At 40.1% G+C, this 19,646-nt stretch overlaps 1 protein-coding gene across 9 annotated transcripts in view; it reads right to left on the reverse strand.

Moving 5' to 3' along the window:
* Nucleotides 1-19,646, reverse strand: part of vlc (vulcan) — a 303,152-nt gene that overhangs the window by 67,579 nt on the left and 215,927 nt on the right. For all 9 annotated transcript variants that reach the window (XM_067773205.1, XM_067773208.1, XM_067773204.1 and 6 more), the window contains one exon: nucleotides 16,423-17,588. In XM_067773205.1, the coding sequence (XP_067629306.1) occupies nucleotides 16,423-17,588 (1,166 nt within the window). The remainder of the gene's footprint in view (nucleotides 1-16,422; nucleotides 17,589-19,646) is intronic.

The raw sequence follows: 19,646 nt of genomic DNA on the forward strand, positions 1-19,646 counted from the left end.
CTTATGGGTAAGTATGCAGGTAGATTTTCAAAATTATAAGACACAGAAAATGTTTAAAGCCTACATCTAAAGCAGGTAGTATTTTCTTTTCCCGGCTTCGTATAAAAAGGAACCTTTCTGTCTAGGTAAGATTTGATTTTTTCAATTTTATTCTTGTTCCGAGTATAAATATGAGTTAACGCGCCTTGAAACTTCATAACATCTGCAAAGCTCGCCGGAGATAGTTCAGTTTATAAGTGAAACTTCAAAACCGTTATTTATTAATAAAAATAAAATGAGTAAAAGGACGCGAGAATTTGAGTGTAATAACGATCCAGATATGTTCTGTTTCATGTGTGGTCATAAGGCGACGACGAGTGTTCTCAGATCATATGAAAACTTTATACTCCAAGTATTTTAGCATTGAGCCTAAAAATGCTGAAAAACCATGGACACCGAACACTTTGTGTACATCGTGTCGAGTAGAATTGATTCAGTCGGAATCAGGACAAAAAATAAAATTTGATACACCAATGATATGGAGAGAACCTACTTTCCATTCAATAGAGTGTTATATTTGTCAAACAAAAGTACTTGGCGTTGGAAGATCAAGAAGAGTAACCTATGCCAGCGTATCTACAGTGACATTACCAGTACTATATTCAACGGCAGTTGCGGATCCAGTTCCATTTTCAACAGTAATATCTGAGTGCGGGGAATCAAGTTGTACTGAATTTCGCATGGGAAACGAGAGAAACGTTCTGTCACAAGCACAACTTAATGATTGGATGAGAGATTTGGAACTATCCAAGGAAAAGGCCGAGATCCACACTTCTCGTATGCAACAATTTAAATTCGTGTTATCCGATGTTAAGGTGATATATTGCAGAGCTCGTCACGAACCATTTTCCAACCACTATACCAAGAAAGACAGTAGACTGGGTTGGTCCCCATACAAAAAAAAAAGTTGCTAATGTCCGCCCCTAAATTTGAAGATTATGTTGAGAGGGTTTCGGAAAAATTTTTTTTGATCCTTCGAAATACAGCCAAAAAGGTTTTTTTGTTGTAACTTGGTTATTTGACGTCCGATTTTTAAAATTGATATGCCACTATTTTGGCCTTGAGAAGCTTCACATTTCCGTTTAATGTCCTTTTAAGCTATGAAGTCGTTTTCGAAAAACGGAGATAGTACTTACTTATTTACTTTGACTTCCCCTATTCATGATATTTGGCATATCTTTATTAACTTTTCAATGCAAACCCTGCAATTTTTTCTAAAAAATATCATAAGTTTCAGGTCTAAGTATAATAAGAATGAGGTAAAATAACGGTTGCAATAAATATTGAAAGTGCTATAACTTCTTTGTTTATTATTTTAGTAATATGGTTTCAAAGCAACATTTTCTTGAATTTTTAAGTACTTTCGTTTGGTAAGGAAAAAAACATACATTAGGGGTAAAATTTTGTTAGCTGACTTAATCATGTGAAAACGACTTCATAACTTAAAAGGACATTAAACGGAAATGTGAAGCTTCTCAAATCCAAAATAATGGCATATCAATTTTAAAAATCGGAAGTCAGATAACCAAGTTACAACGAAATAACCTTTTTGGCTGTATTTCGAAGGATCAAAAAAACTTTAAAAAAATTTGTCCGAAACCCCCTCAACATAATCTTCAAATTTAGGGGCGGACATTAGCAACTCTTTTTTCGACCCAGTCTAAAAGACAGTATATGCTACTGCAACGACATTCCTGGTTTATTCAAAGAGTTTGGTCAAACATATGATTCAAGAGAGTGGCGATTGTTCATAGACAGCAATAAACTGAGTTTGAAGGCTGTATTATTGCATATTGCTAACAAAAAGCCTTCTATCCCGATCGCACATGCCGTAAATATAAAGGAAACCTACGAGGAAATGCAAAAACTACTCAAATTTATCACATATGAAGAGCATGATTGGAAAATATGTTCTGATCTCAAAGTCGTTGCAATGCTATGCGGTCTACAAAGTGGCTACACCAAGCACTGCTGCTTCCTCTGCAAGTGGGATAGCCGAGCTCGTAAGGACCACTACGTCAGAAAGGATTGGCTGGAAAGAGTCGAGTTTACCGTTGGTGTGGATAACATCAAATACACCCCTCTTGTCAAGAAAGAGGAAATCATACTTCCACCCTTACATTTCAAGCTCGGTCTCATTAAAAACTTTGTTAAGGCTTTGGACAAAGAAGGCGAAGCATTCGACTATTTGAAAACAATTTTTCCAGATATTTCTCAAGCCAAGATAAAGGAAGGTATTTTTGTTGGACCACAAATAAAAAAGTTGATCAACAATAATCAATTCAAAGGACTAATCTCATCAGTTGAGGCAGCAGCGTGGGAATCCTTTGAAAAGGTCGTTGCTTCTTTTCTCGGTAGATACAAAAGCCCTAACTACGAGCAGATAGTGAACGACTTAATCAATAGTTATGCGAAAATGGGTAAATATTAAAGGCTTATCAAAATTTATTTCCCAAAATTCTATAACTTGTTTACCTAAATAATATTTTCTTTCCAGGCGTATGTCCTTAAAAATTCACTTTCTGCACTCACATTTGAGCTTTTTTCCGGCAAATCTTGGCGACGAAAGTGACGAACATGGCGAAAGGTTTCATCTGCAAATGAAATTAATTGAGAATCGATGTCAAGGATTCTGGGACGTCGCAATGATGGGTGATTACTGCTGGTTTCTCATAAGAGAAACCGGTCCTAAACTGAATAAGCGTCAAAGTAGAACACATAATTACTTCGACTACATAGTAAAATCAAATTAAGATAAAGATTGTTAGAATATAGTATAAACATAAATAAATTTAAAAAAAAGGTTAAAAATATGGGTAATTTCATTCATAAATTGAACTTTTAACTAAATAGAAACAGAGCATATCTAGATATTTCACTCTTCTTTATACCATACATATGTACGTTTTGAGGTATACGTTGAAATTCCGCAACCTGGGTATTTTTATTTGAGCGCTTGTAACTTACGTAGTTTTGCATCGATTTTCTTTGATGATAGCTTATCTTTTTTCTAATTAAACGGAGCTTTACATAAAGAAAAAATATCTGGAAAAAAAGTTGTGGTTTTGAAATGCTGCCCTCGCAAAGAGTAATTTTTTTCATATTTTTTCATAACAAAAAACAAAAATCTGAAATGATAAGCTAATATCTCGAAAACTATCTGCTTGAGCAAAAAACAATGTATTATGCATTTATAGCATCGTCTTTCCGATTCTTTTCTTTTTGAAATTGCTTGACCCGTTCGTGAAATATACGTAATTAAAGGGAGCCATCTTTTTGGTTTTTTCGAATAACGGTAAATTACAATTATCTCAAAATCGGTACCATAGAATCAAAAATGAACTCGATTTTCGAAATCAGGGGGTGGTTTTACATACGAATTTCATAACGGCGTCTCCGGTAAATTTTGGCCGTCGCCCAGTGCAATAAGTAACTCATGGGTGAAAATAGTATAATCCTACATAATTTAAATTTTACAAGGACCATGGATAATTTTTTTTTAATGTAGACCGAAATTTGCAGACGTTTGCGTTCGAAACATTGATTTCAATAGTCTTCGTTAAGCCAAAACGAAATTTTAGAATGAAAATCGACCGATTTTAAGTTGAAAGATGTTAAGGTTGTATGCTCAGTCCAAACTGTTGTTTTCCGGCCTTTTGATAAAAGAGTTGATTATGAATAACCGCGTAGCTCAGTTTTCAGACTAGTTCGACTGTCCACTACGTTAGATTAGTAGCACACCCGGTCATTTGTACGACTGTCTTGGGAAAGCTTTTGCTTCACCAGTTTGAGTTCTTACGACGGATAAAGCCTCATCTGGTAAATATATTTGCCTACGTATTAGGTCCGTCAAGCTGGACCCCCCCCCCCCCCCCACGATGGATTCGAAATTTGGTAGGCCAGGTATTATGTGCTATTTATGTGCTAATTTGTTCCCAAAATAAAAAATTTTTTGCTCAAAATTTAAGTACTTTTTTTTAACCTCAAAATGGGGGGTCCGGCTGGACGTCCAGCTAGACGCCCCACCCCCCCCCCCCCCCTCATAAGCACTAGGTCAAACAAAAAAATTTAAATGTGGGAATTATGTGCTATTTATGTGCTCCAACATAAGCTACGGTCTGTACAGAAAAACAAGGGGGGGGGGGGGGGGGGGCAAGGGGAGAACGGGGCATATAACCCCAGACGACAAAATCGAAACGGGATAGGTGCAGAATTTTGTGCTATTTATGGGCTCGATAGTTCCAAAAACGATTCGTTTTTTTGACAACTTTTAATGATTTTTTTAAAACTTCAAAAGTGGGGGGTCCAGCTAGACCCCCCTCCCCCCTCATACGCTTTAGGCCAAACAAAAAAAATTAAATGTGAGAATTGTGTGCTATTTACGTGCTCAATAGTGCCAAAAAGAATTCGGTTTTTTCACAACTTTTAATGATTTTTTTAAAACTTCAAAAGTGGGGGGTCCAGCTAGACCCCCCCCCCCTCATAAGCACTAGGCAAAACAAAAAAATTTAAATGTGGGAATTATGTGCTATTTGTGTGCTCAATAGTGCCAAAAAGAATTCGGTTTTTGACAACTTTTAATGATTTTTTTAAAACTTCAATTGGGTGGTCCAGCTGGACGTCCAGCTAGACCCCCCCCCCCCCATCATAAGCACTAGGCCAAACAAAAAAATTTAAATATGGGAATTATGTGCAATTTATGTGCTCAATAGTGCCAAAAAGAATTCGGGTTTTGACAACTTTTAATGAAAAAAAATGTTAATGTGGGAATTATGTGCTATTTATGTGCTCAATAGTGCCAAAAATAATTCGGTTTTTGACAACTTTTAATGATTTTTTTAAAACTTCAAAAGTGGGGGGTCCAGCTAAACCCCCCCCCCCCCCCCCCTCATAAGCACTAGGCGAAACAAAAAAATTAAAATGTGGGAATTATGTGCTATTTACGTGCTCAATGATGATTTTTTTTTAAACTTCAAAAGTGGGTGGTCCAGCTGGACGTCCAGCTAGCCCCCCCTCATAAGCACTAGGCCAAACAAAAAAATTTAAATATGGGAATTATGTGCTATTTATGTGCTCAATAGTGCCAAAAATAATTCGGTTTTTGACAACTTTTAATGATTTTTTTAAAACTTCAAAAGTGGGGGGGGGGGGGTCCAGCTAGACCCGCCCCCTCATAAGCACTAGGCAAAACAAATAAATTTAAATGTGGAAATTATGTGCTATTTATGTGCTCAATAGTGCCAAAAAGAATTCGGTTTTTGACAACTTTTAATGATTTTTTTAAAACTTCAATTGGGGGGTCCAGCTAGACCCCCCCCCCCTCATGAGGACTAGGGCATACAAAAAAATTTAAATGTATGAATTATGTGCTCAACAGTGCCAAAAAGAGTTCGGTTTTTGACAACTTTTAATGATTTTTGTAAAACTACAAAAGTGGGGGGTCCAGCTAGACCCCCCCCCCGCTCATAAGCACTAGGCAAAACAAAAAAATTTAAATGTGGGAATTATGTGCTATTTATGTGCTCTATAGTGCCAAAAAGAATTCGGTTTTTGACAACTTGTAATAATTTTTTTAAAACTTCAAAAGTGGAGAGTCCAGCTGGACGTTCAGCTAGACCTCCCCCCCCCCCCCCTCATAAGGACTAGGTCAAACAAAAAAATTTAAATGTGGGAATTATGTGCTATTTATGTACTCAATAGTTCCAAAAAGAATTCGGCTGGAACCCCACTTTTGGAGTTTTAAAAGTCATTAAACGTTGTCAAAAACCGAATTCTTTCACTATTGAGCACATAAATAGCACATAACTCCCACATTTAAATTTTTTTTGTTTGGCCTAGAGCTTATGAGGAGTTTTAAAAAAATCATTAAAGGTTGTCTAAAACCGAATTCTTTTTGGCACTATTGAGCACATAGGTAGCACATAATCCCCACATTTAAATTTTTTTGTTTGGCCTAGTGCTTATGAGGAGTTTTAAAAAAAATCATTAAAAGTTGTAAAAAACCGAATACTTTTTGGCACTATTGAGCACATAAATAGCACATAATTCCCACATTTAATTTTTTTTGTTTGGCCTAGTGCTTATGAGGGGGGTGGGGGTCTAGCTGGACGTCCAGCCGGACCCCCCACTTTTGGAGTTTTAAAAAAATCATTAAAAGTTGTCAAAAGCCGAATTCTTTTTGGCACTATTGAGCACATAAATACACATAATTCCCACATTTAAATTTTTTTGTTTGGCCTAGAGCTTATGAGGGGGGGGGGGGTCTAGCTGGACGTCCAGCTGGAACCCCCACTTTTGGAGTTTTAAAAAAATCATTAAAATTTGTCAAAAACCGAATTCTTTTTGGCACTGTTGAGCACATAAATAGCACATAATTCCCACATTTAAATTTTTTTGTTTGGCCTAGAGCTTATGAGGGGGGGTCTAGCTGGACGTCCAGCCGGATCCCCCACTTTTGGAGTTTTAAAAAAATCATTAAAAGTTGTCAAAAACCGAATTCTTTTTGGCATTATTGAGAACATAAATAGCACATAATTCCCACATTTAAATTTTTTTGTTTGGCCTAGTGCTTAGGAGGGGGAGGGGGGTCTAGCTGGACGTCCAGCCGGACCCCCACTTTTGGAGTTTTAAAAAAATCATTAAAAGTTGTCAAAAACTGAATTATTTTTGGCACTATTGACCACATAAATAGCACATAATTCCCACATTTAAGTTTTTTTGTTTGGCCTAGAGCTTATGAGGGGGGGTCTAGCTGGACGTCCAGCTGGAACCCCCACTTTTGGAGTTTTAAAAAAATCATTAAAATTTGTCAAAAACCGAATTCTTTTTGGCACTGTTGAGCACATAAATAGCACATAATTCCCACATTTAAATTTTTTTGTTTGGCCTAGAGCTTATGAGGGGGGGTCTAGCTGGACGTCCAGCTGGAACCCCCACTTTTGGAGTTTTAAAAAAATCATTAAAATTTGTCAAAAACCGAATTCTTTTTGGCACTGTTGAGCACATAAATAGCACATAATTCCCACATTTAAATTTTTTTGTTTGGCCTAGTGCTTAGGAGGGGGGGGGTCTATCTGGACGTCCAGCCGGACCCCCCACTTTTGGAGTTTTAAAAAAATCATTAAAAGTTGTCAAAAAACGAATTCTTTTTGGCACTATTGAGCACATAAATAGCACACAATTCCCACATTTAAATTTTTTTGTTTGGCCTAGTGCTTATGAGGGGGGGAGGGGGGTCTAGCTGGACCCCCCACTTTTGGAGTTTTAAAAAAATCATTAAAATTTGTCAAAAACAGAATTCTTTTTGGCACTATTGAGCACATAAATAGCACACAATTCCCACATTTAAATTTTTTTTGTTTGGCCTAGGGCTTATGAGGGGGGGGGAGGTCTAGCTGGACCCCCCCCCCCCCCCCCCTTTTGGAGTGCTTATGAGGGGGGGAGGGGGGTCTAGCTGGACCCCCCACTTTTGGAGGTTTTAAAAAAAATCATTAAAATTTGTCAAAAACCGAATTCTTTTTGGCATTATTGAGCATATAAATAGCACATATTTTCCACATTTAAATTGTTTTGTTTGGCCTAGTGCTTACGGGGGGGGGGGGGTGGGGGGGGGGGGGGGGGGGGGGGGGGGTCTAGCTGGACGTCCAGATGGACCCACCACTTTTAATGTTTTAAAGAAAAACATTAAAAGTTGTAAAAAAAACGAATCGTTTTTGGAACTATCGGGCCCATAAATAACACAAAATTCTGCACCTATCCCGTTTCGATATTTCCGTCTGAGGTTATATGCCCCCGCTCCCACCCTTGCCCCCTCTGTTTTTCTGGACAGAGCGTAGCTTAGGTTGGAGCACATAAATCCCACATTTAAATTTTTTAGTTTGACCTAGTGCTTATGAGGGGGGGGTCTAGCTGTACGTCCAGCTGGACCCCCCATTTTGAGGTTAAAAAAAAGTACTTAAATTTTGAACACAAAATTTTTATTTTGGTAACAAATTAGCACATAAATAGCACATAATACCTGGCCTACCAAATTTCGAATTCATCGTAGGGGGGGTCCAGCTTGACGGACCTCTACGTATTCACATATGTAACAGGAGCCGTAACGTGTAACGTATTTAAACTTGGTTGATAGCCTAGAATCAACGTGATTCACTCCAACGGACTAGTTGGAGAAATGTCAAACCGGGAGACTTGGGAGTAGGATGATGAAGTGTTAAAATCAAAATTAACTTTTCAGACGCCAGTTTGAAGTTTTGCAAATAAACAACAAATGTTTGAATATAAGGGAAGTGATTTTTCAAACCCTTCTTATACGTACATATATCTTCAACTTAAGTATGAGGTGAGAATCATTTCAAAGGAGTGTTTAAAACCCCTGGAACCTACTAAAGGATTTTGCATCACTGATTCCGATTATTATTTTATCCAATCGGATAACTTGCTTTTTTAACAACTTAACGACAATTTGAAAACGTTCGATTTGGGTAATTTTACTTAAATTCATTGTTCCTTATTAATTTTTTTTTAAATTATGCAAAGTGAGCATTTAACTTTTTTTATATAACTTTTCTTTTAGTGTTTTGTTTTAATAACTTGGTGAATTGGATGATGCAAAATCCGTGCTAAGCTGGCATTTGAACGGGTAGAAAAAGTAAAACTTTGGATCCTTATAACTGGCAGTGATGCGCATCCGTTAATACCCCTTTCGACCAAATCGGTCCAATTTTCGACATGAGCAATAAATGGCCTAGACAGTCTTAAATGAGTAGAAAATATAGTAATGCGCCGAACGCCGCCCCGCCGATATTTTTGACATTCGGCGGCGGCGTGCGAAACAGTTTGAAAATCAGCGGCGGCGTATATCTTACTCTATACAAGCAGATTCCTTTAAGAATTCGTTAATAAAAATTGTAACAAATGATGGGTGGCGGTTGTCGCAAATGGACAGTGAAGGGTTCTGGGAGATAGTGGATCCCATTTTTAAAGCCCTTAATATAAATCCATAATGTTATGGAGTTAATAAGTATTCGTGCTATAGAAATAAAAAATGTGGTTGGAAAAAAATTTGTTTCAATTAATATTGATACCGCTACTCGGCTTGACCGCTCAATATTAAGCATTAACATAGGTACAGTATATTGAAATTCAACAACCAAAAATAATTGTAGGAGTTGTAAGAACTAGCGGAATGAGACCATTGTCCACCCACACATGCGAAAAAATGCGCGAGCGCTTTTTGCCGATAATATGTAATGCATTCTACGGTTCACAAAGTCAGACAGGCACAGAAGCATAAATACAGCGCGTCCCCAATTACCATTACCGCCAAAGAGGTTGAAGATGCTAAACCATCTAAAGCAGTAGGGCTAGACGACATAGCCATGCCGATGCTCAAAAACTAGGCAAAGAGGGATTTAATTATCTAGCGCATGTCTATTAAAACCTAGGAAACCAGCTAACATAGGGGATTCTTATTGTCCGATATTTCTCCTATGGCCAGTAGCCAAGACACTTGAAGCCATTCTGCTCCCCTATTTCAATGCATTTTGCTCCTTGCCAATCATCAGCATGGCTCTCGAAAATTACGGTATCTCTCCTATCGCCAGTAGCCAAGACACTTGAACCCATTCTGCTTCCCTATTTCAATGCATTTGGCGCCTTGCCAATCATCAGCATGGCTCCCGAAAATTACATAGCACTACCACCGCGCTAAACGCCATTAACAAACAGATAAATTGCGGATTGAATCATAAACCCCAACACAGAACAGTACTCGTAGCGATAGACTTATCAAAAGCTTTTGATACAGTTAATCACGCGCCATTAACACAAAATAATACGCTTCGCCCGGCACTCGGGATTTTTTTCCCCACCTAGGGCTGTCATTTCAGTGTAACCCCATTTAATTTGTTGCGTCCCTCCCACAAATTGTCATCCTCGGAGCAGCTCCTTACAGCAGGACTGCTCCATACCCTCCTGCTCCGGGTATTGAACCTAACCCCGGTCCCAGGCTGTGGTTCTGCTGCATATGCCGGAAAAGGATTTATCTCAGACGGTCATACTCTTGCCAGTGTGTCACGTGTAAAAGATTGTTAGGTCATTTGGGTTGTTCTGGGTTAGAACCCAACGTTCGTCGCCTCCGAAATTTCTATAAAACGTTTGTGGCTTAGATGGTCTGGGCTTAGAAATGGCAACCGTTCGACCAGTTCATTAGTTGCACCTTGCTGCCAAAACACTATTACCAACCCATTGACAGCAGGTACTCCAGCAGCAATCGGACAGCATACTCGACAAAGCTTATATTCTTCAAGGCGCCTTCACGCATCGAGCAACCTGCCAATTTCATCACCTCTGAAAAGCGGACTTTTATTAATTTAAAAAAGAAAATACACATCTTTTGCACGCTTCATTCCGGCCGGTAGAATACCTGAAATCATACCGCATTTCCGGCTGAATTTACGAAGAGAACGTGACCTGGCGAGACATCTCAACCCTAGAGACCCCCTTATTAGGAGTCTTAACTCAGATATCATGCGGCTGGTAAATGAACATAAACGTAAAAAATTGGAGGAGCATCTAAGGAACTGCAACCTCTCTGCGGGTGTTGGTAAGTTGTGGTCTAATCCAACTAAACATAACAAAAAATATATATAGCCTCGGCGACAAAACTTTATCTGATTCGAAGAAATGCGCGAGCGCCTTTTGTCGACATTTTATAATGCATTCTTCGGTAGACAATCTGGCTTTGTCGTGCTAAAAGACGAACCATCACCCCCACAGAGGTTGAAGCAGCCATCCACAAGGCCAAGCCCTCCAAGTCAATAGGCCCAGACGGAATAGACATGCCAATGCTAAAACACCTTGGAGCTGACGGAATAAAATACCTAACACACGTTTTCAACCTGTCGCTGGAATCCTTTGTCATTCCCAAAAAATGAAAAATGGCAAGGATAATTCCGCTACTAAAGCCTGGCAAACCAGCTAACGAAGGCGAGTCCGTATTTGCTCCCTCATTTCATGGTAAATCTTCGCCAAGCCACGCACCAACATGGCTTCCGCAAAATGCGGAGCACCACCACCGCGCTCAATGCCACACTCAGATTAATTACGGACTAAATCAGGGAAACCCCCATCATAGGACGGTGCTCGTGGTACTTGACCTGTCAAAAGCTTTTGGCACCGTCAAGCACGGCACGCTACTCCAAGACATAGAAGGCTCACACTCTTGTCTGAAAAGATGGACCGCTAATTATCTGAATGGTCGGCAAGCGTCGGTTCAATTTAGGAGCGAAATCTCAAAACCTAGGAAAATTAAACAGCTACCATAGGGTGGTGTCCTATCCACGCTTCTGTTTAATTTCTACATATCAAAACTCCCTTCCCCGGTTGGCGGCCACCGTGGTGTGATGGTAGCGTGCTCCGCCTATCACGCCGTATGCCCTGGGTTCAACTCCCGGGCAAAGCAACATCAAAATTTTAGAAATAAGGTTTTTCAATTAGAAGAAAAATTGTCTAAGCGGGGTCGCCCCTCGGCAGTGTTTGGCAAGCGCTCCGGGTGTATTTCTGCCATGAAAAGCTCTCAGTGAAAACTCATCTGCCTTGCAGATGCCGTTCGGAGTCGGCATAAAACATGTAGGTCCCGTCCGGCCAATTTGTAGGGAAAATCAAGAGGAGCACGACGCAAATTGGAAGAGAAGCTCGGCCTTAGATCTCTTCGGAGGTTATCGCGCCTTACATTTATTTTTTTTTTTAAACTCCCTTCCCCACCACAAGGAGTAACAATCAGGGTTATGGCTACGGGACCTGGCCCTTGAATTTATGAATTAGTTTCTAAAATAAACAGCAATCTCCCCGATCTTGCCAGTTTCTTCAACTCGCGCAACCTGGCATTATCACAGACAAAATCCACGGCCACTCTGTTTACAACGTGGAAGGAACAGATGTCGCAAATATTGGACGTACGCGTCGATGGTGTCACACTACCGACTGTCAATCACTCAAAGATCTTAGGGGTAACGTTCGATAATACTCTAACCTTCAAGGCTCATGCCATCGAGATTGTTTCTAAAGTACAAAGTTGCAACAAAATCCTCAAGTTGTTGTTGTTGTTGTTGTAGCGATTAGTTACTCCCCGAAGGCTTTGGGGAGTGTTATCGATGTGATGGTCCTTTGTCGGATACAGATCCGATACGCTCCGGTAACACAGCACCATTAAGGTGCTGGCCCGACCATCTCGGGAACGATTTATATGGCCACATTAAACCTTCAGGCCATCCCTCCCTCCCCACTCCCAAGTTCCATGAGGAGCTTGGGGTCGCCAGAGCCTCGTCTGTTAGTGAAACGGGATTCGCCGCTCGAAGGTGAGGTTGACAATTGGGTTGGAGAAGCTATGTATTGCGCTACACAACCCCTTGAATCCCAAATCCTCAAGTCGCTTGCCGGCAGCACATGGGGCAAAGATAAAGAAACGTTGCTAACCACGTACAAAGCAATTGGCCAGCCGCTCATGAGTTACCCGTCACCATACTGGTCGTCAGGTCTTAAAAATACACACTGGAAAAGGCTACAGGCCTGTCAAAATGCTGCAATTAGAACTGCCACTGGATGTCTCCTTATGACCCCCGAACACCTCCTACATAGTGAGGCCAAAAAGCTCAATATTAAAGAGCACAACGAAATGCGGAACAAGCAGTTTTTGCTTATCACAAACCAGGACAGACATCCTAGTAAACAACTGCTTCATCTGGCACCGCCTCAACGGGGATTAAGGGAACATCTCCATAAGCACTATGACGAGATCCGACACCTGCCTACACAGCCGTTTGATCCAGACAAGCATAAGCAGTCCCTAAGCCCAATCCACACAGAATCGGTAAACGCCCTTGCCAGGTCGCGCCCGGTGAACCCCGTTATTAATATACAATATCCCACCCTTGCAGAAAGAGAAATCACACCACAAAGGGAGACACGATTCACCCTGGCCCAACTTCGTTCTGGATACTGTAACGGGTTAAACTTTTACTTTCCCAGAAGCAACCCCGACATACGTAATGTATGTCCTGCATGTGATGTGTCCCCACATGACTCCAACCATCTTTTCAATTGTAATGTGGAACCTACGCCTCTAACACCTATTTCCCTACGGTCCTCTGTTGAAACAACCACTTTCCTTGGACTCCCGTTAGAGGACTTTGATGACATTTTGTGAGTGGTCATTCCCATTGAATGGGGCGAAGCGCTGTTAATACAACAACAACGACACACAAATAAATTGCGGATTAAATCAAACCCCCAACCATAGGACTGTACTCGTTGCGTTGGACCTGTCAAATGCTTTTGATACGGTCAACCACTGCACGTTACTGCAAGACCTGGAAGGGTCATCCCTTCCCCAAGTCTCAAAAGATGGACCGCAATTTATCTGTCTCGTCGGCAAGCATCGGTGCAATCCAGTTTCTTCGCCTCGCGAAACCAGACATTGTCATCGACCAAATCATCGGCGACCCTATTTATAGCATGGACGCGCCAAATGTCGACCATATTGAAGATCCATGTCGATGGCATCACGCTACCGACTGTCTTACGCCCAAAAATTTTGGGTGTGACGTTCGAGAAGGATCTATATTTTGGAGAGCATGCAAACGCAATTTTTCCTAAAATCCAGAGCCGTACTAAAATCCTCAAATCCCTTGCCGGCAGCACTTGGCGTAAAGACAAAAAAACGCTAATTACTACTTACAAAGCAATTGGCCGGCCATATAATCGCTACGCGTTCCCGATATGGTCACCAAGCCTAAAGGTTACTCACTGGAAGAAAATACAAAAATACTGCCCTCAGAACCGCTACGGGCTGTCTTCTTAGGTCACCAGAACATCACCTACACAATGAAGCGAGAGTACTCTCCATTAGGGGCTGAAATGAAATGCCGAACAAACAGTTTCTGTTGAATACCCAGAAACCTGGGCATCCCAACAGACATCTGATTGATGAGGCTAGACCTCCCAGAGACCTAAGGGGTCATCTCCGTAAGCATTATTAGGAAATAAGCACCTGATAATACAGCCGTATGAGCAAACAAGCACAAGCAGGTCCTCAGTGATATCCACAAACAGGCGCCGGACCTTTATGCCAGGAATTTCCCGACGAATCCAGTACCAAAAGAAAAATACACAGAACTGGCAGAAGAGGAGCGCACTCTCACTAGCGAAACGCGTATCACTCTAGCTCAACTTCGATCTGGATACTGTAACAGGTTAAACTCTTACCTATCCAGAATCAACCCCGACATACAAAATGTATGTGCTGCTTACAATGTATCCCCACATGACACCGACCATCTCTTCAATTGTAATGTGGAACCAACGTGTAGTGTGCCTGACCATACTAATGCACGCGATACATATTGCTGAGTCAACAGGTTTGATTGCATTTGACATAGCTTTACACATGAGACACCTGTGACACATAGCTTAACAATGTGTGATCGCATTGCATAGCTTAGCAATGTGTGATCGCATTACAAGTGGCACACTTATTTCAGAAACAATTAGCAATTAAGCATTTGTATATATTTCAAGCGGAAATCGATTATGAAAAATACTCCAAAGTTCAATTTATCAAGTAAGCAATTTTGTGTGCATGAGTAAAATTAAGAACTTCACTGTAAACATATAAAAGCTGGCGATGAGCCAAAATAAATTATTCTTGACTACAGACTTAAACCAGGTGGTTGGTTGTCTCTATTCAGGAATCAAAGCGTGCATTTTAATGCTCGGGCAAATGCGGCTGGAGGGCTAAGATAATAGTCAAATCCACACCTCATCTTGGACTAGGTCCTATATAGGAGAATTAGGGAGACACCTGATTTAATCCTGATTCAGTGAACCAGGTCCCTTACATGGCCATCCTGCGAAACGAAAACTAGGAATCGAAATTTTAAGAACGTTCAGACATCCGGCAAATGAAAATTAGGTATAGAAACTTCTTGAAGGCTTTTAGTTAGAATTGTCATTGTGAATGAGTACTGAAAAGCTCAAGGAGGGAAGTTCGCTTGACGAAGAATACGTTCGGGATTTACCATCAAAAGAAATAATAAAACCGATTGATAAAACACTAACGAATTCAGCAACGATGTCAAATTTTGATCTGGTAACAGCCACTAAAGCCATCCCAACATTCAGTGGGGACTTTAAAGAACTCAAACAATTTCTTAGGGCTGATTGAATTCTCAAGCTCAAAAAACGATCCTTATCAAATTCGTACTAGCCACAAAATTGGCGGAACAGGTGAAAAATAAAATTTTGACGGAAGTAACACCTCACAACTTGCAAACGTTGAAAGCAACTCTTAAAGATGCATTCCGATCAAACAAGACCGCCTCTGGGTTACATGCAGAAATCAATAGAACTCTAAAGGGTTCTCGGACAATCCTCACCTTTGCTTCCCGCATACAGAATCTAATAGCTTCCTTGAATGAAATACAAATATCTGAGCAAGGGAGTGAGTGAACACAGGGAAATAATCGTTGGATTAAACGACCAAATTGGTCTAACAGCTTTCAAAAACGGTTTGGCAGAGCCGCATAAGACAATAGTAGCAGCGGCGAGACCAAAAAAGCTGATAGAAGCAATCCATATTGCAAGTGAAATAACCCCGAGCTCGACTAATAAGAACATGTTCAAACCTAAGAACAATAGCCTGAACAATAGAAACTACAATGGCAAAAATCAAAACAGACGGTTTGGGTAAGGAAAATTCATATATCCCGAGTCTTCAGGACTCGAAGCCACAAAACTAAAGACCATAGGATGCCTGGGGGAAGGAACCACTACAAACTTCATAAAAGCAAGGATAAATGCGAAGATAGTAGCACTGCTGGTTGATTCAGGAGCTGATATTTCGGTGATAAAAGAGAAAGTTGTTCCAAAGAATGTCGCCTCAAGGTCCCTTACAAACATCTCTAACACCCCTCTCACTATGGTCCACCACTGTTGAAACAGCAAGATTCCTTGGACATCGTTTAGGGACATTGATGATAATTTGTGATCGGTCGCACCTATCAGATTGGGCGAAGCTACAACAACAACCACATTGAACTTTGTAGGCCATCCCACCCCCACCCCTTGTTCTATGAGCCTCGGCTGCTAACGAAACAGGATTCGTCACGGGCAAGGAGGTTGATATTTGGGATGGAGAAGCTGTAAATTGCGCTGGCAATCCATAGAAAGGATTGCCCTTCACAACCCCTTTGAATAATTTGGTTATTTTAGTCCCCTCTTACGACAGGCATTCCTGCAGCGAACATGTTCGCCCCACAAATCGCTCGGGGGCACAAAACTCCATTTAAACAAGTGCAGGTACATAACGGAATAAAGCATACTTACCGACAGTTCCTTAGAATATTGCTCAGCTACGTCAGCCATAGCAAGAAGGCGATTTTGTTCGCTTTTTAACAAATTTAGAAAATAAGTTCCATCCTCTTCCACACCCGAAACTGTGGAATCAATTATATTTGATTGTGCCAAAATTTTATCTTCTCTTTTAAACCCGTTTGTTGAATGTTCAATCCTTATTTCACATGTAGATAATGGAATTTCCTCATGGTCAACAGTTAATACTTCATATTTCTTAGCAGTTGCTGTAGCTTCATATTCGGGGCTGGAGTAATTATTACGGGAGTTTCTTGATTGGCTTTTTTTAGGTGAAATTATTGGAAGTTGTGCTCGAAACTCTTGGCTCAAATGTCTTAAAACAGGCAAATCCACAGTATTATTATTGACATTTGAAACATCAGTAGACGATAGAACTTGCCTGGGCGAATTTGATGTAGATACATAAATTTTTTTTCTAAACTCAGTGTAGTCTTTACTCGGAGTGAGTTGTTGAAATTTACGAATTAATTCTGATGAGCCAGCGTTTTCATATTCTTGATTTGGTGTATAAGCGAATGTACTGCTACGAACTTTTTTCGGACTATAGAATGCCTGTGCTAACGCAGAAGGTCCATACAATCGTTCCACTCGTTCCTGAATAAAACTAGTATTGCGACGATCTTCTTGCCATAGTGAATCAGTTCGGTGAGACTCATTATTTTCTAATCTGTTTTTGAACCCAACACTATAACACTGGCCGTCATCCATTTGTAGAAGAATTGGTGGCGCTAGAGAATTGTTCTTTTTACAATACTGAATGCTATTTGACGACGGGCGAATAGGAGAAACTTCACGGGACTTGTTTATATCCTTTCGTATTTTCGAATCATATGTAGTTAAATTGGAATATCCATTCACACAACATGCGAGATTTAGGTAACTTGGCTTTTTATCAGGACTTGCATCCGTCAAATTTTTTATTTTACTAGCATTTACTAAGGCACTTGCTGGATTAGCATTTCCAAGAGGTTGTTTTATCGCCATCTCTATACCTGGAAAATTTGTATTGATTTCGTGAAAGTCCTGACCTGAACAACGCTCTCGAATATTTGTGGTAAACTCTCTAGTAATGTCCTTAATAGATATTGGTGTTGGAAAGTTTAAGCTCCCACTTGTGTCTGTAAATGAAGGAACAAAGCAAAAAGAGTTTTCTTCTGTCAGTTAAACTACAGTGATGGAAAAAATAATAGGGATATTCTATCAATTATATCAGCAGCACTTCAGCAACTTTCTTCGAATGGTGCCCCCTATAAAATAACAGTTAAAAGTTGTTTTAGCAAGAAATTTTATTCCGCCAGTTTGACTTATTTGCATTTTATGTTCGAAAAAGTGAACGACTCCAAATTTAACTTTAAGTGAGAAAAAATTCATCTCGGACGCTTTTTATAACGTATTTTAAGTATGTTGAGTAAATCACATTCAGTCACAAAATATAATTAAATAGAACTTAACTTTGCACAGAAGAGCTGAAGAATTTAGTAATAAGTTTAGAAAAAAAACAATTCGATGAGTGAGACACCAGATATGGTGAACTGTGCCAAAAACAAGTGGTCTCCTCCCCTCACAGCAAAAAAAAAAAAAAACAAAAAAAAAAAACAAGTAAGGAAGGCTAAGTTCGGGTACAACCGAACATTACATACTCAGTTGAGAGATGTGGAGAAAAAATAAGGGAAAATCATCATGTAGTAAAAAGAACCTAGGGTAACCCTGGAATGTGTTTGTATGACATGTGTATCAAATGGAAGGTATTAAAGAGTAGTTAAAGAGGGAGTGGGCCATAGTTCTATAGGTGGACGGCATTTATGGATATCGCTATAAAGGTGGAGCAGGGCTGACTCTAGAATTTTTTTGTACGATATGAGTATCAAATGAAAGGTGTTAATGAGTATTTTAAAAGGGAGTGGGCCTTAGTTCTATAGGTGGACGCCTTTTCAAGATATCACCATAAATGTGGACCAGGGATGACTCTAGAATTTATTTGTATGATATGGGTATCAAATGAAACGTGTTAATGAGTATTTTAAAAGGGAGTGGGCCTTAGTTCTATAGGTGGACGCCTTTTCGAGATATCGTCATAAACGTGGACCACGGGTGACTCTAGAATGCGTTTGTACAATATGGGTATCAAACGAAAGGTGTTAATGAGTATTTTAAAAGGGAGTGGGCCTTAGTTCTATGGGTGGACGCCTTTTCGAGATCTCGCCACAAAGGTGGACCGGGGGTGACTCTCGAATTTGTTTGTACGATATGGGTATCAAATGAAAGATGTTAATGAGTATTTTAAAAGGGAGTGGGCCTTAGTTCTATAGGTGGAGACCTTTTCGAGATATCGCCATAAAGGCGGACCAGGGGTAACTCTAGAATTTGTTTGTACTATATGGGTATCAAATGAATGGTGTTAATGGGTATTTTAAAAGGGAGTGGGCCTAAGTTCTACAGGTGGACGCCTTTTCGAGATATCGCCATAAAGGTGGACCAGGGGTGACTCTAGAATTTGTTTGTACTATATGGGTTAATGAGTATTTTAATGTTTATGATAAATTTAGTGTTAATGAGTATTTTGAAAGGGAGTGCGCCTAAGTTCTATAGGTGGACGCCCTTTCGAGATATCGCCATAAAGGTGGACCAGGGGTGACTTTAGAATTTGTTTGTGCTATATGGATATCAAATGAATGGTGTCAATTAGTATTTTAAAAGGGAGTGGGCCTAAGTTCTATAGGTGGACGCCTTTTCGAGATATCGCCATAAAGGTGGACCAGGGGTGACTCTAGAATTTGTTTGTACGATACGGGTATCAAATGAAAGGTGTTAATGAGTATTTTAAAAGGGTGTGGGCCTTAGTTCTATAGGTGGACGCCTTCTCGAGATATCGCCATAAAGATAGACCAGGGCTGACTCTAGAATTTGTTTGTACGATATGGGTATCAAATGAATGGTGTCAATCGAGTATTTTAAAAGGGAGTGGGCCTTAGTTCTATGGGTGGACGCCTTTTCGAGATATCGCCTTAAAGGTGGACCAGGGGTGACTCTAGAATTTGTTTGTACTATATGGGTATCAAATGAATGGTGTTAATGAGTATTTTAAAAGGGAGTGGGCCTTAGTTCTATAGGTGGACGCCTTTTCGGAATATCGTTATAAAGGTGGACCAGGGGTGACTCTAAAATGCGTTTGTACA

The sequence above is a fragment of the Eurosta solidaginis genome, chromosome 3 (genome assembly GCF_040869045.1).
Source record: "Eurosta solidaginis isolate ZX-2024a chromosome 3, ASM4086904v1, whole genome shotgun sequence".
Taxonomy (NCBI): Eukaryota; Metazoa; Arthropoda; class Insecta; order Diptera; family Tephritidae; genus Eurosta; species Eurosta solidaginis.